The following is a 19,911-nucleotide window of genomic DNA, read 5'->3' as shown; positions in this document are numbered from 1 at the left end:
GGATCGCACAGGTTCGAAGCCAGCCGTGCACGCTGGCTTAGGAGACCCTGTTTCCAAATAAAAAATGTAAAAATAAGTCTGGGAGTGTAGCCCGGAGGTAGAAGGGCTTCCAGGAACCCCAGTACCACCACCAAAAAAAAAAAATAGGTCTGGGAGCCAGGTGTGGTGGTGCACCCTTGTAATCCCAGCATTTGCGAGGCCAAAACAGGAGGATCACAGTTTGTAGATAGCCTCAGGTACTTAGTGAGGCCCTTTGCAACTCAGGAAGACCCTGTTTCAAAATAAAGAATAAAAAATAGGGCTGGGGGTGTAGCTTGGAGGTAGAATGATCCTGGATTCCATCCCTAGTACCAGGAAAAAAAAAAAAAAAGAGGGGTAGGGATATAACTACGAGGTAGAATGCCCCTTAGTTTAGTTCTCAGTGAGAGAGGAAGAGAGGGAGAGACAGACAGACAGACAGACAGACACACATGCATGCATGCATGCACACACAATAAGAAAAAGGGAATTATACTTTTATAGCTTACAGATACACAGGATACATAGTGAAAAGTCTCGTTTCTTCCCCAGAGGCTGCATTTAGCAGTTGCTTTTGTATCCTTTCATAACAGCACTATGCATCTATGAGCAAGAAATCATACCCTCAGTTCCCTAGTTCCTGCCCTTTAAAAAAAAGAAAAATGATGAGAGCTGGATGTGGTAGTGCACGCTTGTAATCTCAGTATTTGGGAGGCTGAGACAGGAGGATCGCGGTTCGCGGACAGCCTCAGCTACTTAGTGAGGCCTTCTGCAACTCAGTGAGAGCCTGTTTCAAAATAAAGAATAAAAAAATAGGGCAGAGGGTGTAACTTGGAGGTCGAATACCCCTGGGTTCCATCCCCAGACCCGCAAAATAAAAAGGATGAGTACCTACTGTTTGTTGATCTGTTGCTCTCTATGGGCATTAAGTTGCTTCTTGTTGTTTACTCTTGTGTACCTTGCCTGGCACACAGTGAGGATTTATTTGGGATATATCCTTGGATCTGGGGGTGCATACGAGTGGGATGCATGGGTTAGGGTACAAATCAAGTCTTCTTTAGTAGTCTTGTTTCTCTAAAGTGAATATCCAGACACGTGCATTGGGTTAGAGTTCCTGTTTCTGTATGTTTTTGCCTATTCTTGGATACTGATAAACTCTCACATTTTTTTTTTGTTGTATTTAATTTAGTGAAATTTCATTGTGGTCTTGGTTTACATTTCTCAGATTACAACTGCAGCCATATACTTTCTCTGAACCGCTAGTCTTTTCTTTCTGCTGATTTTGACAATTGTCCTTTATTGGTTTTGTTGGTTGAAATACTTGTGGCTTATCTCTTTGTCACTCGTTTCTCTTCTCCATCCCATATCTTTGAAAATGGTCTTGTCTCATGTGATTATTCTTAAAATAAGTTGAAGTCTCAGTGTTATCACTACAGTTTTTAGTAACTAGTGACTGATGTGTGTACCGTCTTGTGTTACTTTTTTAGTGGGTCAACAACCTGGAGACTGACAGCAGATACAATTCGTGGCCTTCTAGTCTACAGGAGTTGCTTCGTCCCACCTTTCCTGGTGTTATCCGACAGATCAGGAGAAACTTGCATAATATGGTAAATAAAACTTCTCCTTATTGTCTGACCATGAACTGTCTTTCCGTTCCCCTTCCTTTTGGGACATACGTAAAGTGCTCTTTTTCTCCTTTACTAGATGCTTCTCCCTGGCCCCTGCCATCACCTGATGTGTTCCCTTGTGTAGACAGGAAGACTTTTGGAGGGTCTTGATGTTTTTTAGGGCTGTGAGCGGTTACAGCAGCACCTCAGCTGCCTTAGTGTATGAGGAAATGCTCCTTTCTCCAACACAAAGGTTACATTTTGTCATGCTAGGTTTTTTTGTTAGTTTGTTTGGCTTTGCAGTGCTGGGGATTGAACCTGTAGCCTCTCTCCCAGTCTCTTTTTGGTTTGTTAAATCTGTTTTTAGAGTAGTTTTAAGATAATTTTTCATTTTACCTAGGTTCATATTGCTACTGTTTTTCTCAAGTGTGTGTGTGTGTGTGTGTGTGTGTGTGTGTGTGTGTGTGTGTGTCTTGGGATGCTACCTGGGGCCTTCTGTATGTTGGAAGTGCTCTGCTACTTGCTACCTCTCCAGCCCTCTTATGTGTTTTATTTTATTTATTTTGCTGTACTAAGGATTGAACCCAGAGGCATTCTACCTTTAGGCTATACCCTTGGCACTTTTTATTTTTTGTTTTGAAACAGAGCCTGCTAGGTTGCTGAGAATCTTGCTTTCTTTTTGAGGCTGGACTTGAACCTGTGATCCTCCTGTTTCAGTCTCTCAAGAACTAGGATTACAGGTGTGTTCCACCACATCTGACTCATTTTGAGACAGTCTCACTAACCTACGGAGGCTGGCCTCACACTAGGGATCCCCCTGCTTTAGTCTCCCAAGTAGCCAGGATTACAGGTGTGTACTGCCATGCCTGACTGTTTTTCTTTAGTTTTAATCTTTGAAATGTAGCAGTTCAATTTAATCCTTTAAATAGGTCCATTTGACTGCTTTGGGGAGTTTGAGAGAGAGGGTTCTAGGCTAGGCCTTGTTTTCCCTCTCATTTCTTTCTCTTCCCTCACATGCTCACAGAACAGATAGGGCAGGTTAGCGTCACTTTTGGCATGCAGGAGAAACTGCCCACTGTACTTTTCAAATTACCTTCTTCCTTCCAGAGGTTCAGTCTTTCTTACTGGAGAACTTTATTAAATGAGAGAATAATTGCTAGGCATGGTGGCACATGCCTATGGATTGCAGGTTCAGTGCCAGCCTCAGTAACTTAGTGAGACCCTTTTTCAATATAGAAAGTAATATAGGTCTGGTGATGTAGCTCAGAGGTAGAATGCCCCTGGGTTCAATCCCTGGTACCCCTCCCCCCAACACACATATACACAAAGAGAAACAATATATCTCTTAGCTGATAATATGTGCTTAATATGTAAAAACTACTATTGTGTTCTAAGGCTTAATTTCTTTTTTTTTTTCTTATTGTATTGAGGATTGAGCCCAGATGCATTCTACCTCTGAGCAACACCCCCCAGCCCTACTTTATATTTGTTTTTGAAACAGAGTCTCACTTGATTGATGAAATTCTTACTACTTGCTGAGGCTGTCCTTGAACCTGCAATTCTACTGTCTCAGCCTCCCAAGTACTGGGATTACAAGTGTGCGTCATCATGCCCGGCTTTAAGACTTGGCTTCTGATCAAATTCTTAATTCATAGATCCTAAGCTGGGTATGGTAGTACGTGCCTGTAGTCCTGGCTATTCAAGAGGATTGGGCAGGAAGATCGCTTGAGAACAGTCTGGGCAATATGACGAGACTCCCATCTCAGAAAAGAAAAAAGTAAAAAAGAGATCATTAGAAATAAACATACAAAAAGCAGTGTCCATTTTCTAAGAGGAGAGTTTTTATGTGGTATGGTAAAAGGGTAGGTATCGGTCATCTGGAGAACTGCTCCCATGTTGGCAGTGGAAGTCCCTGAGAAAAATCACCTTGTACTCTATCCCTATAGTCTTTGAACAGAAATGGAGACAACTCTTTTACGTGGCTCAAGCTTTCATGTAAGTCGATGGATGGCATTTCTCTTTGCCCACGGATGTTTGAATAACTGTCATTTCGTGGGTTCTTCCCCTCTGCCCCACAGGTTTTCATAGTTGATCCTGCACATGAAGCCACAGCAGAGTTGATTAACACAGCTGAAATGTTCCTCAGTAATCATATACCACTAAGGTAACATGGTATTGATTTGATGATATATCTAAGTTAGCTGAGGTTTTGTTCATCATTGTGATATGCAAGTGTGGTGCCACTGAATTTATAGAATAATTAATAGTGGGATTGTTAATGGCAGTTTTATCTTCTGCTTGGTATGAAGCTAGTGACTTTTGGGACTGAGGATTTGATTGTGGGTGGCTAGAAGCTCACCACCATTGAATCATGAATAGACAGCCTGTGTAGATCATTGGTGGTCTCGGCTTGCTCCACCTGTGGGAGGAGTTCAGGTGAGTGCCTGTAGCATCAAGGTGGCTCCACTTTTGCCAAGATGTAAGACAGACAACGTTTGTTTCAGTTGTGTTGCCGAACTTACCAATAAGACACTTAAGTGGCCAGGTTTCTACTGTTCCTTTTAAGAACAGTGTTTAAAGACTTAACATAGAAATGTTAAAATATAGCTGGGTGTGGTGGCACAGCCTCAGACACTTAGTGAGGCCCTTTGCAACTTAATGAGATCCTATTTAAAAATAAAGAATAAAAAAATCATGCGTGCGTGTGGGGGGGGGGGTTGTAGCTTGGATGTAGAATGCCCCTGGGTTCTATCCGCAGAACCATAAAAAAAGAAAAGAAATGTTAAAATATAAGCCAGGCGTGGTGACACACGCTTGTAATCCCAGTACTTGGGAGGCTGAGACAGGAGGATCACGGGTTTGCAGCCGGCCTCAGCTACTTAGTGATGCCCTCTGCAAGCTAGTGAAACCCTGTTACAAAATGAAGAATAAAAAAAAATAGGGCTGGGGATTGTAGCTTGGACATAGAATACCCCTGAGTTCCATCCCCAGTACAACAACAACAACAACAACAGAAATGTTAACATATTTTTCACTTACATTCTGGAATGATTCTGGTCATTTTATATGTTGGTGAAATTTGTATCCATAGGATCCAAGAAATTAAGGAAATGATCTTTAGGCAACTAATACTACTGCATGTTCCATGCCCAGCACAGAGCTGAATGCTGTGAACCTTTTCTACTTTCATAGAGGGAATCTTCTGCATACTTTCAAACACTTTAAGAAGATAGTTGATCAAATGCTAGTTATGTCCTACCTGCTATCTGTGCTTTAGAATTCAGGGAAACAAAAAACACAGTCTGAGATATTTGGGAAGCATAGAGCTTTCATGGAGAAGTTGAGTTTCTGAGAAGTTTTGAAGAAAAGAGAGGATTTTGATTGCTAGATAAACAGATTTTCAGTTAATGAAATTTTTCTTATAAACCATGATTACTTCCTTTTGAGATGGAGAAATAAATTACCGGATTACACCAGAGCTATATTTTGATTAAAAGAGTAATCTAAGAATATAAAAGTGAGCCTGGCCGGGCGTGGTGTCGCACGCTTGTAATCCCTGCGCTTGGGAGGCGGGGACAGGAGGATTGTGCAGGTTCGAAGCCAGCCTTGCTGGCTTAAGAGACCCCATTTCCAAATATCAAAAAGTATAAAATAGGTCTGGGAGTTTAGCCCGGAGGTAGAAGGGCTTCCAGGAATCCCAGTACCACCAAAAAAAACCAAACAAAACAAACAAAAAAAACCAAACAAACAAAAATGTGAGCCTGGCATGGTGATGCCTGCTTGTGATCTCAGTATTTGAGAGGCTGAGACAGGACTATTGCAGGTTCAAAGAGAGCCTCAGCAACATATCGAGGCTCTCAGCGACTTAGTTGAGACTGTTTCAAAATTTAAAATATAGGACCCAGGCTAGGGATGTGGTTTGGAAGTAGAATTCCCCTGGTTTCCATCACTAGTACCAAAATAAAGTAAAATAAGTCTGTGCATGTGTGTGTGTGCGTTGGGGTGGGGAGTAGTTCAGAGATAGAATGCTCCTGGTTTCAATCCCCAGTACCACAAAAATAAAGAATACAGAAGTGAGCTCATGGTAGACAGTGGACACTAATATTTATTAAATTGTACGGAGGTACAGGAAGAGTGAAGTCTTCAGATCACAAAAGTAGGTTAGAAGAAGCCCTCTCAACTCCAGAGCAACAGAGAAGGTATGTTGTGAACAGTCAGTGGGGAGACTGGGTACATGGGCCTTGCTTTTGCTCTTAGTGTGGGTGAATGTGGTCCTGCACCAAGGTTTTGGCAGGGGACATGAAAAGGAGGCTCCAGTCTAAGGGACTCTCTGCTTCTTCCTGGAGAGGAGGTCCAGGAGACATAGAAGCTTGAAGTTTCTGGCCAAGCTAACAGAAAAACATGCTCTTACTAGAAGAAATTGCTGTGTAAGAAGATAATAATGATCTATTTAGGTATGAGCACATGTGTGATTATATAACAATAGTTAGGCTGTTTTTCTTTTTCTTTTTGTGATACTGGGTGTTCTACCTCCAAGTTCCACCCCAGCTTCCCCCTGCTTCCTTTTGAAACAGGGTCTCGCTGTGTTGCTGAGCTACAGGCGTTTGCTACCACGCCTGGCTAGGCTGTGTTTCTATTCATGATTTCTGTCAGAGTAGGATTTTAAAAAGCAAAGATAGCTGGGCGTGGTGGCACTCTTGTAATCCCCTTGCTTGGGAGGCGGAGACATGAGGATCCTGCAGGTTTGAAACCAGCCGCGCTGGCTTAGGAGACCCTGTTTCCAAAAATAAAAAAAGTATAAAATAGGTCTGGGAGTGTAGCCTGGAGGTAGAAGGGCTTCCAGTAACCCCAGTACCACCAAAAAAAAAAAAAAAAAAAAAAAAAAAGCGAAGATAATTTTTACCAAAAAACAAATCTTTTTACTTTCACCTACGTGTGTGTGTGTATACACATATATAAAATCTCACCAGAGCTAACCAGTAGTAACAGTTTGAGGCTGGGTGTGGTAGCACATGCTTGTAATTCTAGTACTAGGGAGGCTGAGACAGGAGGATTGCAGGTGTGAAGCCACCCTCAGCAATTTAGACTGTCAGCAACTTAGCAAGACCCTTTTTACAAATAAGAAAAAATAAAGAATATGGGGTGGGGGGGTAGCTCGGAGGTAGAAGGGTGCTTGGGTTCTATCTTCAGTACCACATCCCTCCCAAAAAAATAAAAGTTTGATGTTTGACGTATATGTGTAGGTTTTCTTCTACTTTTAAGCTATTACCCCACATTCTCAAATCAATAGACTACTTTTTAGAGTTATATTGATTAACTACCTAATATTAATTAATATACTTATTTATTTATTTATTTATTTATTTATTTATTTATTTATTTACTTTTGGTCTTAACTGGGGTTCCTGGAAACCCTTCTACCTCTGGCCTACACTCCCAGACCTATATTTTATGTTTTTTTTTTTTTTTTTTTTTTTTTTTTTTTTAGTGGTACTGGGGTTCCTGGAAGCCCTTCTACCTCTGGGTTACACTCCCAGACCTATTTTTACATTTTTATTTGGAAACAGGGTCTCCTAAGCCAGCACGCAAGGCTGGCTTCGAACTTGTATGATCCTCCTGTCTCTGCCTCCCAAGCGCTGGGATTACAAGTGTGCGCCACCACGCCCGGCTTATTTTTTATATTTTTATTTGGAAACAGGGTCTCTTAAGCCAGCGCACTGGCTTCGAACCTGCGCTATCCTCCTGTCTCCACCTCCCTAGTGTGGGGATTACAAGCGTGCGCCACCACGCCTGGCGCTAATTAAACTACATGATTTACATTAGGATTCATTGTGTTGCACATTATGTTGGTTTTGCCAGATGACAGATCTATAATGTCAGGTATTCCACAGTGCAAAATCATATAGATTCACTGCCCTAAAAAACCTGTGCTTCACCTTTTTATCCTCCCTCCATTACCCTCTGACCCTTGACAACTACTGATCCTCTTACTAGTTCACAATTTTGCCTTTTCCTTGTAATTATAGAGTTATGTGGGCTTTTCAGTTGTGCTTCTTTCTCTTAGCAATGTGCATTTAAAGTTCTTATGATACCTAATTTCTTTTTTTCGTTTTCTTTTTATAGTACTGGAGATTGAATCCAGGGGCATTCTATACATCTTAATTACACTGCCAATCTTGTTTTATGTTTTTATTTTGAAACATGGTCTCAGTAAATTGCCGAGGCTGACCTGCGATCCTCCTGTCTAAGCTTCCCAAGTGGGATTATAGGCTTGTGCCATCATGCCTGTCTGATACCTCATTTCTTTTAGTCATTGAATAATATTCTAGTATGGCTATACCAGTTTATCCTTTCATCTGTTTAAGGACATGATTGCTTCCAAATTTGGGCGGTTTTATTTATTTATTTATTTTTATTATGTGGGTTGAATCTAGGAGCATCTTATCTCTGAGCTACACTTCAGCCCCATATTATTTTTTTTATTTTTATTTTTTGGTGGTCCTGGGAGTGGAACCCAGAGGCTTTCCACCTCTGGGATATACTCCCAGACCTATTTTATATTTTATTTGGAAACAGGGTCTCACTAAGTTGCTGAGAGCCTCACTAAGTAGCTGAGGCTGGCTTTGAACCTGTGCGATCCTCCTGTCTCAGCCTCCCAAGCGCGGGGATTACAAGCGTGCGCCACCACGCCCAGCCCGCCCCATATTATTTTTTTAAATAATTCTCCTGTGTCAGCCTCTCAAATCCTGGGATTACAGGTGTTTCTTACCACACTTGGCTAATTTTGGGCAATTATGAATAAAGCTTCTATAAGTATTTTTTGTGCTAGTTTTTGTGTGCAGATAGTTTCCAACAATGTTGGATAAGTACCAAGTAGCAAGATAGCTAGATTTTTTGATAAGCGTATGCTGAGTTTTGTAATAAACCGTTTAGCTATCTTGGAAAGTGGCTACACTTCCACATTTCCACTAGCAAGAATGAATGTACCTGTTCCATGTCATCACCAGCATTTGGTGTTGCTGGTGTTTTGGTGTGTGGTTATTTTAATAGAGATGACATTGGTCTAATTTGTTTTTCTATAACGAACAGAGGATGTTCAATTTCTTCTCATGCTTTTTTTAAACACCGGTATGTCTTATTTGATGCAGTATGTGGTTAGGTCTTTTGCCCATTTATTTTAACATTGGTTTGTTTTCTATATGCTGTTTTAAGAATTGTGTTTATATTTTGAATACCAGTCCTTTATCAGATGGGCATGTTGCAAAGATTTTTTTGACAGTCTGCAGCTTTTCCTTTGCTTCTTTTAACAGTGCATTTTGCAGAGAAATTTTCAAGAAGTCTAATTTAGGCATTATCTTTCATGTTTTTGCCCAACTTAAGTTCACCAAAATGTTCTAGGTGTTCTTTAGTTTTGTATTTTGTATTTAGATCTTTTAATTTTTGTGGACAGTGTAAGGATTGATTCATTCTTTTACATGAGGATATCAGTTGTACCACTGTTTGTTGAAAAGATTCCTTCCTCCATCAAATTGTTTTTGCTTTAATATGGAAGCTGGGGCTGGGGGCTCCATGCTGTTCACAGTTTTTTTTTTTTTTTTTTTTTTTTTTTGCCAACCCATCCACAGATGTGTGATGGCAGCTCTCTGTGTTTTAACCCTTTACTTTATTATTTATCTATTTATTTTTACTGGGATTGAACCCAAGGGCATTCTACTTCTAAGCTAAATCCCTGGCCTTTTCCATTTTTACTTTTGAAACAGGGTTTGTATGTTGCTGAGACTGGGCTCAAACTTACTATCCTCCTGTCTCAGCTTCCCAAGAAGTAGGATTATAGGTGTGGGCCACTGTGCCCAATTATCCTTTTATTTTAAACTTTAATGTTCGATTGACTTTAGCTTTGGTTGTAGCTTTTTGCTATAGAGCAATTATAAGTGTTATTTATTCAGCTTTCTGTTTACTTATAACTTTCATTGTTTGTGTTAAATCTCAAGATTCCCTCCTTTTCTATTGAGTTTTAATCACAAAATCCCCCCTTTCCTGTTTTTTTTTTTTTTTTTTTTGGTTCTTTGGTTTTTTTTGGTGGTACTGGGGGTGGAACCCAGGGGCTTTTTACCTCTGGGCTATACTCCCAGACCTATTTTATACTTTATTTAGAAACAGGGTCTCACTAAGTTGCTGAGAGCCTCACTAAGTCGGTGAGGCTGGCTTTGAACCTGTGTGATCCTCCTGTCTCAGCCTCCCAAGCGCTGGCATTATAAGCGTGCGCCACCACACTGACTTCCTGTTCATTTTTACAATATGAGCCCCCCCCCCCAACACACACACATTTTTAGTACAGGGATTGAACGCAGGGACCTTTTACCTTCTAAGTTATATTTACAGTCATTTTTTATTTTTTGTTTTTGAAACAGGGTCTTGCTAGGTTTCTGAGGCTGTAATTGAACCTGCATTCCTCCTGTCTCTGCCTGCCACGAATTGAGATTATAGGCATGTACCACCCCTGGCTTCCCTCAATTTTTGTTTAAAAGTACAACAATGCTTCCATCTAAAACTATGGTAAGACTCTTCGTGTCAGTAAAGGAGAGCTTTTATGACATGGAAGTAGGTTGCTCTAAGCCATCTTGAGAGCCCACTCTGGCCCTGTGTGAGTAATGTGTATTTATATCTGCCTGGAAAGTTACAGGGGCAGGAAGGTGCTGTGCACTTAGGTGTTGTGTTCCTCTGTCAGTTGTGTCTGAGGGGAGCACAGGTGCCATTCCCTTCAAGGTGCTGCCTTCTTTGAGATGTTTCTTTTTCTCCCTTCTCCCCCTCCAGAATTGGCTTTATCTTTGTGGTTAATGACTCTGAAGATGTTGATGGGTTGCAAGATGCCGGAGTAGCTGTTCTTAGAGCATACAATTATGTTGCCCATGAAGTGGATGATTATCATGCCTTTCAGACTCTGACAATGGTAAGTTTTTGTTCAAAGTAGCAAATTTTAATTTATCATGCTCTAAGACACACTATGTGGTAAGAGGATTTTGTATTTCTGTAAAAAGAAAATTATTTACATATGCTCGTATGTGCTTTATAATTTAGGAGTCACCTTTAGTTTATTGATTTGCTAATGTTAAAAATAGATGGCTGAAATTTCAGCTAAGATTCCTTTTTTTGTGTGTGTGTGTGGTACTGAGGATGGAACCCAGGGGCATTCTACCACCGAACTACACCCCCAGCTCTATTTTTTATTCTTTATTTTGAAATAGGGTCCCACTGAGTTGCAGCCTCACTAAGTAGCTGAGGCTGTCCTTGAACCACAGTCCTCCTGTCTCAGCCTCCCAAATGCTGGGATTACAAGTGTCCGATGATTATCAGCTAAGATTCTTAGGATCTCTACCAGTGCATTTTAGTCTTACGTTCTTTGGTGATTTGTTAAAATAATTTTATACCTTTTGTCAAATATGATAATCTCTAATTATTTTAAAAAATGTGTGCCCTCCTGTCCTCATAAAACTATGTGAGCTGGGAATGTGGCTTGACAAGCATTGCAAGGCCCTGGCTTTGATTCCTATTTCTGAAAAGAAAACAAAAACAACAAAAATAACAAAGAACAAAACTATCTATGTTTTTTATTACAATTTGCTTTCCTATTCAAGTCATAGAACTCTCACTGAGTAAAAATCTTGACTTCTCCATTTTTACTAAAAAATCTGAGGTACCCTGATTTGTGCATATACTTATGGCATTTACTTGTTTAAGTTCAAACAGAATTATCCTTGTTTTTTTCTGTGTGTGTGTGTGTGTGTGTGTGTGTATGTGTACGTGTATGTGTTATGTGGTACTTGGGATTGAACCTAGGGATATTCTACCTCCAAGCTACACCCCCAGCCCAATTTTATTCTTTTATTTTGGAACAGGGTCTCACTAAGTTGCTAAGGCTGGCTTGGAACCTGTGACCTTCCTATCTCAGTCTCCCAAGTACTGGAATTATAAGCATGCACCACCATGTCTGGCTTTTCTTTTTTTTCTTTTTTTGCATAGTAATGGGGGTAGAATCCAGGGGCATTGTACCTCTGAGCTACACCCCCAGCCCTATTTTTTATTATTTTTTGAAACAGGGCCTCACTGAGTTGCGAAGGGCTTTGTTTAGTAGCTGAGGCTGTCCGTGAACTGAGATCCTCTGGTTTACACCTCCTGAATGCTGGGATTACAAGCACTTGCCACCACACCCGGCTTCTTTGTATTTTTATTTTTATTTTTTTATTTTTATTTTTATTTTTTAGTGGTACTGGGGATGGAACCCGTCTACCTCCAGGCTACACTCCCAGACCTAACTTTTTTTTATTTTTGCAGGTCTAGAGATGGAACCCAGGGGCATTCGACCTCTGAGCTATACCCCCTGCCCTGTTTTTTATTCTTTATTTTGTAACCGGGTCTCACTGAGTTGCAGAGGGCCTCACTAAGTAGCTGAGGCTGTCCACAAACCATGATCCTCCAGTCTCAGCCTCCCGAATGCTGTGATTACAAGCATGCACCACCCCGCCTGGCAGGAAACAGTCTCTTAAGCCAGCGAGGCTGACTTCGAACCTGCGCGATCCTCCTGCCTTCGCCTCCCAAGTGTGGGGATTACAAGTGTGCGCCACCATGCCCGGTCTTCTTTGTGTTTTTAAACATAAGCAACTTTGTAAGTATTAGTTCTTTTTTACATGAATCTGTTTTCAGATTCATGGTAGCTTTATTTGATTTTTATTTTTTGCGGTACTGAGGATGGAACCCAGGAACATTCTACCTCCAAGATACACCCCATCCTGATTTTTTATTCTTTATTTTGAAACAGGCTCTCACTGAGTTGCAAAGGGCTTCACTAAGTAGTAGCTGAAGCTGGCCACAAACCACAATCCTCCCGTCTCAGCCTTCCAAATACTGGGATTACAAGTGTGTGCCACCATGCCTCGTTTCATGGTAGCTGTAAAAAATATGTTTAAAGCATTTGATTCCAACACTTTTGCCTATAAACACAATATTAATGTGAAGTTTACTATTTTTATTTATTGCTTAGAGACTCATTTGGGGCATTTTTGTTGTTAGAAAGTTGACTTTGTTTGCTTTTCTCTCTCTTTTTTTTGTAGTATACATGTGTGTATACTGGGGATTGAACCCAGGAGTTTGCTACCACTGAGCTACATCCCATCCCCTTTTATATTTTATTTTGAGACAGGGTTTTGCTAAGCTGCCCATTTTGGTCTCTAACTTGTGATCCTCATGTCTTAGCCTCATGAGTAGCTGGAATTACAGGTATACACCCCCGCCTCCCTGCCTCAAGCAGAATGTTCAATTATTTATTTGGTAGTTGTTTATTGGAGGCTGCTGTATACCAGGTGTGATACTAGCCATGGGGAGTGCAGAGAATAATTAGACCTCACCCTCGGCCTCCAAGCCCATTAGCCTCAGAGGGGACAGGTCCAATTAGATGATGTCACACAATGGGCCTTCCCATTTGGGGGCATTTTTGTGGAGTGAGAAGTTGTTTCTGCTGAGTTTCAAGGAAAAGGGGATGTCATTTTAACAGACTGCAAATCAGACAAGGCAATTGCCTTGGGTGTTAGTGTGTTGCCAACAAGTGCTTGTGAGAGCTAAGGCAGCTGTGGTGTATATCATTCTGCATGTGGAGATGGATCTGACAATGGGTAGAGGGAATGCCTGGGTTACCACTGATGAGCTATTGCTGTGATCTCTATGAGGAACGATGGGGAAGTAGTTAGCAATAGGGGTAAGGAGAATAAAGTAGAAAAAGAGCCCAGTCAGAATAGGTCTTCTTCTTACAGTTTTTTTCTATCGTATATTTATAGAATATAAATATTCTATCATATATTTATTTTTATCATACAAATACATATTTTTCATATGTATATTTCTTATATACATATGAAGGAAAGTATAATATAAATCTCACTTATTTAATTTTTGTTGCAAAATTAATACATGTGCATTCTAAAAAATTCAAATAATAGTTACTGGTTTAAAATTTCTGTCTTACCCATCTCCCTTCCCTGATACTCCTTACAGGTGGGCATCATAAAGGGCCACATTACTTACATCTACCATCTACATGTTGAAGTGTACACTTATGCAATTTTGTTATTTGTTGTTCATCTGGTTTTTAGAAACAGTGATTTTATTTATTTATTTATTTTTGATATTGAGGATTGATCCCAGAGGCATTCTGCTTCCAAGCTACATCCTTACTCCTATTATTTATTATTTATTATTATTTTTATTTATTTATATTTTTGTGGGTCTGGGGATAGAACCCAGAGGCATTTGACCTCCGAGCTACACCCTCTGCCCAATTTTTTATTCTTTATTTTTGAAACAGGGTCTCACTGAGTTGTGAAGGGCCTCACTAAGTAGCTGAGGCTGTGCATGAACCGCGATCCTCAGATCTTAGCCTCCCAAATGCTGGGATTACAAGCGTGCGCCACCATGCCCGTCTCTATTTTTTATTTTGAAACAGGGCCTCACTAAGTTGCGGAGGTCCTCACTAAGTAGCTGAAGCTAGCTTCAACCAGCAGTCGTCCTGTCTTAGCCTCCTAGGACCTGGGATTGTTTACCGGATAAAACAGTGATTTTACTATATATCATTTCGAGCTTTTTTCAAAACCCTAAACATCATGGATATGTACTTATTCAGTGATTATTTATAAATATTCAGGTTTTTTTTTTTTTTTTTTTTTGGTGGTACTGGGGTTCCTGGAAGCCCTTCTACCTCCGGGCTACACTCCCACGGGCTACACTCCCAGACCTATTTTTTAACTTTATGTGGAAACAGGGTCTCTTAAGCCAGCGAGGCTGGCTCCGAACCAGCACGATCCTCCTGTCTCAGCCTCCCAAGTGCAGGGATTACAAGCGTGTGCCACCACGCACGGCTATATTCAGGTTTTTATTAAAGATTTTTTTTGTATTTGGAACAATGTGATTATGAACTGATGGGGTCATTTTAATTTGGGGGGCACCTTAAGAATGTCTGATTTCTAACTTAAGATAATTTTTAGTTTGTGTCTTGTACTGAGGATTGAACCCAGGGGCATTTTACTTCTGATCTACACCCCCAGCTCTATTTTATTTTTTATTGTTTCTTTATTTTTGTGTTATTGGGAATTGAACTCAGGGGCATTCTACCTCTGAGCTACATCCCCAGTCCTATTTTTCATTCTTTATTTTCAAACAGGGTCTTGCTAAGTTGCTGAGGCTGGCCATGAACCTGTGATCCTCCTTTCTCAGCCTTCCAAGTACTGGGATTACAAGTGTGTACCACCACACCCGGCCTAAGAAAGTATCTTAATGATGTATTTGGGAAAGGGAAAATTACTAATATATTCCATCTCACCTTTTAAAAAGAAGTCATTTTTCCACATATGGGAAATCTTTCATAATGAACATTTTGAAATTGGATTTAAAAGCATAATTGGTTATTTTTTTTTTTTTTTTTTTTAAGATCTACAACAAAGTGAGATCTGGAGAAAAAGTGCTGGTTGAACATGTGGTCAGTGTCCTGCAGAAGAAGTATCCTTATGTAGAAGTGAATAGCATTTTGGGGATCGATTCTGCTTATGATCAGAATAGAAAGGTAAGAAGTTCTTTATTATTCTTTATTTGGTGCTAGAGATTGAACCCTGGGACATTCTCCATCTTAGCTACACCCCTTCTTATTTTTTTATTTTAAAAAGAAGTCTTGTTGATTGCTGAGGACCTTATTAAATCAAACCCCTGATCCTCCTGTCTCAGCCTCCGAAGTTCTGGGATTACAGGCTTGTGCCACTACACTCAGTTGTCATTCCTCATTTGACTGCAATAGTGTACTGTCTGAAAGTACAGGGGTGTTAATAGTGAGTGGTAAAGTGTTCAGTATTGAACATTTTAAAATTCATAGACTGTTTTTGTTCAAGCTGGGGACTTGCTAGTTGCCCAAACTGGCCTACACTGCTGATTATCCTGCCTCAGCCTGCTCAGTATTTGGGATTCCAAGGCACTGCCAACTTGCCTTTCTGGCATTTAAAATTTATAAACCAGATCACCATTTAGTGTTAGAAAGTGGTTTATATTTCATATTTCAGTTTTATTTTTAACTTGGCTTTTGTTGTTATTCTGATACTGAGGGTTGAATCCAGTGGCATTCTACTTCTGAGCTACACCCACAGCCTTTTTATTCTTTTTTTTTTTTTTTTCTATTGTGGTACTGGGGGTGGAACCTAGGGGCTTTCTACTTCCGGGCTATACCCTCAGTCCTACTTTATAATTTATTTGGAAACAGGGTCTCAGAGAGTTACTGAGAGCCTCACTAAGTATCTGAGGCTGGTTTTGAACCTATGCAATCCTCCTGTCTCAGCCTCCCAAGCACTGGGATTACAAGTGTGTGCCACCACGCCTGGCTGTCAGCCTTTTCATTTTTATTTATTTATTTTGGTACTGGAGGTTGAAGTGAGAGTCATTTTACCTATGAGCTACACCCCCATCCCTATTTTTCATTCTTTATTTTGAAACAGGTTCTCAGTAAATTTCGAAAAGCCCCACTACATAGCTGAGGCTGGCCACGAACCTGCAATCCTCCTGTCTCAGCCTCCCCCAGCCCTATTTTAATTTTAATTTTAATTTTTGAAATGGGGTCTTGCTAAATTGCTGATGGACATTACTAAGTTGCTGAGGCTGTCCTCGAGCCTGTTTTCCTCCTATCTTAGCCTCTGAAGTACTGGGGTATTGGGATTATAGACATATGCCATAAGCCTGCTTAACTTGCATATTATTATTTTTATTTTTATTTTTATTTTTTTGTGGTACTGATAATGGAACCCAGGAGGATTCTACCTTGAACTACACCTCCAGCCCTATTTTTTAGTCCTTTCATTTTTGAAATAGGGTCTCATTGATTTGCGAAGGGTCGCGCTAAGTAGCTGAGGCTATCCATGAACCATGATCCTCTGGTCTCGGCCTCCCAAATGCTGGGATTATAAGCATGCACCACTATGCCCAGCTTTAACTTGCATATATAGAGAGTAATTTCTTGGGGAGTTCACACAGCCTTGTGAGGGAGACAAATAGATGAGAGTTGCATCATTTTGGTGATGATGAGCTTGCCAGTGTTTGCTCCCTGTATGTGGAGACCCAGTATGCTGATGGGCAATCCACCCAGTGTATTCACTAGTGAGAGGTGTCTTGGAGCACTGTTGCTAGGGTCTCAGTGTAGCTTGAGAATGGCTCTGTTGTTGGCAGCCTGTGTTCAGTCACAGTACTGTGTTCAGTACTGTGTGTGGAGCCCAGGGCCTTGTGCTTAGTAGGCAGGTGTACTACCCCTGAGCTACCTCAGCCCCTTTTCTGTTTTTCGTTTTTGGTACTGGGTATTGAATTCAGGGGCATTTTCTTTTTGTGGTACTGGGGATTGAACCAAGGGGTATTCAAACTCCAAGCTACGCCCCCACCCCGATATTTTATTCTTTATTTTGAAACAGGGTCTGGCTAAGTTGTGGAAGGCCTCACTAAGTAGCTGAGGCTGGCCACAAATTTGCCATCCTCCTTTATCAGCCTCCTAAGTACTGGGATTACAAATGTGTGACACCACACCTGGCTTTAAATCCAGGGGCATTCTACTTCTGGGGCACACTTACAGCCCTATTTCATTTTTTATTTTGAAACAGGATCTTCCTAAGTTATGGAGGGCCTCACTAAGTTGCTGAGGCTGGCTGCAAACCTGTGCACCTCCTCTCTCAGCCTCCCAAGTACTGGGATTGTATGCATGCATCACCACGCTTGGCTCCTTTTTTTCCCTTTTTTATTTACATTGAATTTTAGGAATAGCAAAGGTTTGAGAGAATCCATGGCATTTTCTCATATTTTACATTTAGAAAATGTTTAACTCATTTTTTTTTAGCACTGTTTTCCCATAGACCTTATTTTTGTTTTCTACATGTATAATGTCCTTATTCGTGATTGGAACCTTTATGAAGAACTAGGTGTAGCAATTTCATTTTAGATCATGCTGCCTAAGAGCAGTATTAATTTATGCTACCAGTTAGCTCTGGTACTCTCTATGGTAGCCTCTAGCTACCATACATGTGGCTTTTTACATAGAAATCAACTGAAATGAATTAAAATGAAAGAGTTAGTTACTTAGCCAGAGCTAAAGTGCTAGGTAGCCACTCATGGCTGGTGACTCCATTTTAGACAGCACAGACAGAGTGACTTCATGGCTGGAGAGATTCATTGTGTCGTTCATGTAATTCAGTTGTGGTAGCCTGGGCTGCATGCAGCACACACACGCACGCTTCCTAATTTGCACAGTTTTTGTAGTTTTATTAAAACTCAGTATTTCAGCAAGGCTTGGTGGCGTACACTTCTAGTATATGGAAGGCTGAGACAGGAAGATTGCAGGTTTGAATCTAGCTTGAGCAACTTATTGAGGCCCTCCACAATTTAGCGAGACACTTTTTTTGTTTTGTTTTATTTTGCAGTACTGGGGCTGGAACCTGCCGCAAACCGGCTTAGTCGAGATTGCAGACACCAGATCTCTCGGCATCTGCAGGAACCCAAGGGCATTTTACTTTTGAGCTACACTCCCAGCCCTATTTTTTTACTTTTTTTTTTTTTTTGCGGTACTGGAGGTTTAACCCAGGGGCTTTTCTACCTCTGGGCTATACTCCCAGACCTATTTTATACTTTATTTGGAAATAGGGTCTCACTAAGTTGTTGAGAGCCTCACTAAGTAGCTGAGGCTGGCTTTGAACCTGTGAGGTCCTCTTATCTTAGTCTCTGAAGCACTGGGATTACAAGCGTGCACTACTACACCTGGCTTAGTATTTTATTTTTTGAAACAGGGTCTCACTGAGTTGTGAAGGGGCTTGCTAAGTAGTTGAGGCTGTCTGTGAACGTCGATCCTCTGGTTTTCACCTCTAGAATGCTGGGATTACAAGCTTGTGCCACCAGGCCTTGCAAGATATTGTTTTTAAAAATAATAATAAAATGATAGGGCTGGAGGTGTAGGCTGTCCTGGGTTTAATCATTTATTTATTTATTTCCAATACTGAGGCTGAAACCCAGGGGCATTCTCCCTCTGAGCTACATCCCTAGCCCTATTTTTTATTCTTTATTTTGAAACAGGTCTCACTGACTTACAAAGAGCCTCACTAAGTAGCTGAGGCTGTCCTCGTACCACGATTCTCCTGACTCAGCCTCCCAAATGCTGGGATTACAAGCACGCACCACCACATCCGGCCTGGGTTCAGTTTTTAAGTACCACATTCTACTTCTCTCCTCAAAAAAGCTCAATAATTCAATCTCAAATTCACCCAGTACGCTACTAACTATGATATTACTTTTCTTATGTATTTTTTTCCCTTTGTGTTACTGGGGATGGGTATTCTACCTCTGAGCTACATCCTCAGCCCTACTTTTTTTTATTCTTTATTTTGAAACAAGGCCTAATTAAGTTGCAGAAGGTCTCACTAAGTAGCCGAGGCTGGCCGTAAACTGCGATTCTCTTGTCTCAACCTCTCACGTACTGAGATTACAAGTGTATGCTACCACGCCTGGCTCTTTTCATCTCTTTTTTAAAAAAATACCTTTATTCATTATATATTTTGGTTGGTGTTATTTTTCCCTCTTGTTAGAACACAGCCTTGTGAGAAAAATTTGCTTTGTTGCCTTTTTGTGACGAGGGTCCAAAATGTGCTGCTCTGTGCTTTCCTGTTCTAGGAAGCAAGAAGCTACTACGAGCAGACTGGTGTCGGCCCACTGCCTGTCGTTCTCTTCAATGGGATGCCGCTTGAAAAGGAACAGCTGGATCCTGATGAGTTGGAAACCATCACGATGCACAAAATCCTGGAGACCACTACCTTCTTCCAAAGAGCTGTGTACTTGGTGAGTCGCATTTCAAGGATAGCTTTGAAAGAGAGCAGTGTGCTTACGTTTTTGTAGCTGGTTTAGTAGACAATAAAATTATTTAAAGCATCACTATTTTCTTTATTGTATGTGTGTTGCTTGGAGTTAAACCCAGGGCGGTCTACATCTGAGCTCCTTACTCCTTCAGTTCTATTTTATTTTTTAATTTTGAAACAGGGTCTCACTAAGTTGTTGAGTGCCTCACTTAGTACCTGAGGCTGGTCGTGAACCTCACTAAGTTGTTGAGACTTGCTTTGAACCTGCAGTTCTCCTGTCTCATTCTCCCAAGTACTGAGATTATAGGTGTGTATCATCACTCCTGGCTATATATGTAAATATTACTCATATTGTGTAGTTGTTGGTATAATTCACACACCAT

The 19,911-nt window shown here is 40.8% G+C and overlaps 1 protein-coding gene across 1 annotated transcript in view; it reads left to right on the top strand.

The window, feature by feature from the left end:
• UGGT1 (UDP-glucose glycoprotein glucosyltransferase 1) overlaps positions 1–19,911 on the top strand; it is a gene marked incomplete at its 3' end in the record, with an annotated part of 115,767 nt that overhangs the window by 44,230 nt on the left and 51,626 nt on the right. The window contains exons 13-17 of the mRNA XM_080689406.1: positions 1,506–1,625; positions 3,704–3,789; positions 10,440–10,575; positions 15,100–15,231; positions 19,347–19,511. Of these exons, the coding sequence (XP_080545532.1) occupies positions 1,506–1,625; positions 3,704–3,789; positions 10,440–10,575; positions 15,100–15,231; positions 19,347–19,511 (639 nt within the window). The remainder of the gene's footprint in view (positions 1–1,505; positions 1,626–3,703; positions 3,790–10,439; positions 10,576–15,099; positions 15,232–19,346; positions 19,512–19,911) is intronic.

Source organism: Muscardinus avellanarius (genome assembly GCF_963383645.1).
Source record: "Muscardinus avellanarius genome assembly, chromosome: 2".
NCBI classification, from domain to species: domain Eukaryota; kingdom Metazoa; phylum Chordata; class Mammalia; order Rodentia; family Gliridae; genus Muscardinus; species Muscardinus avellanarius.
This window is presented reverse-complemented; position numbering and strand designations above follow the sequence as displayed.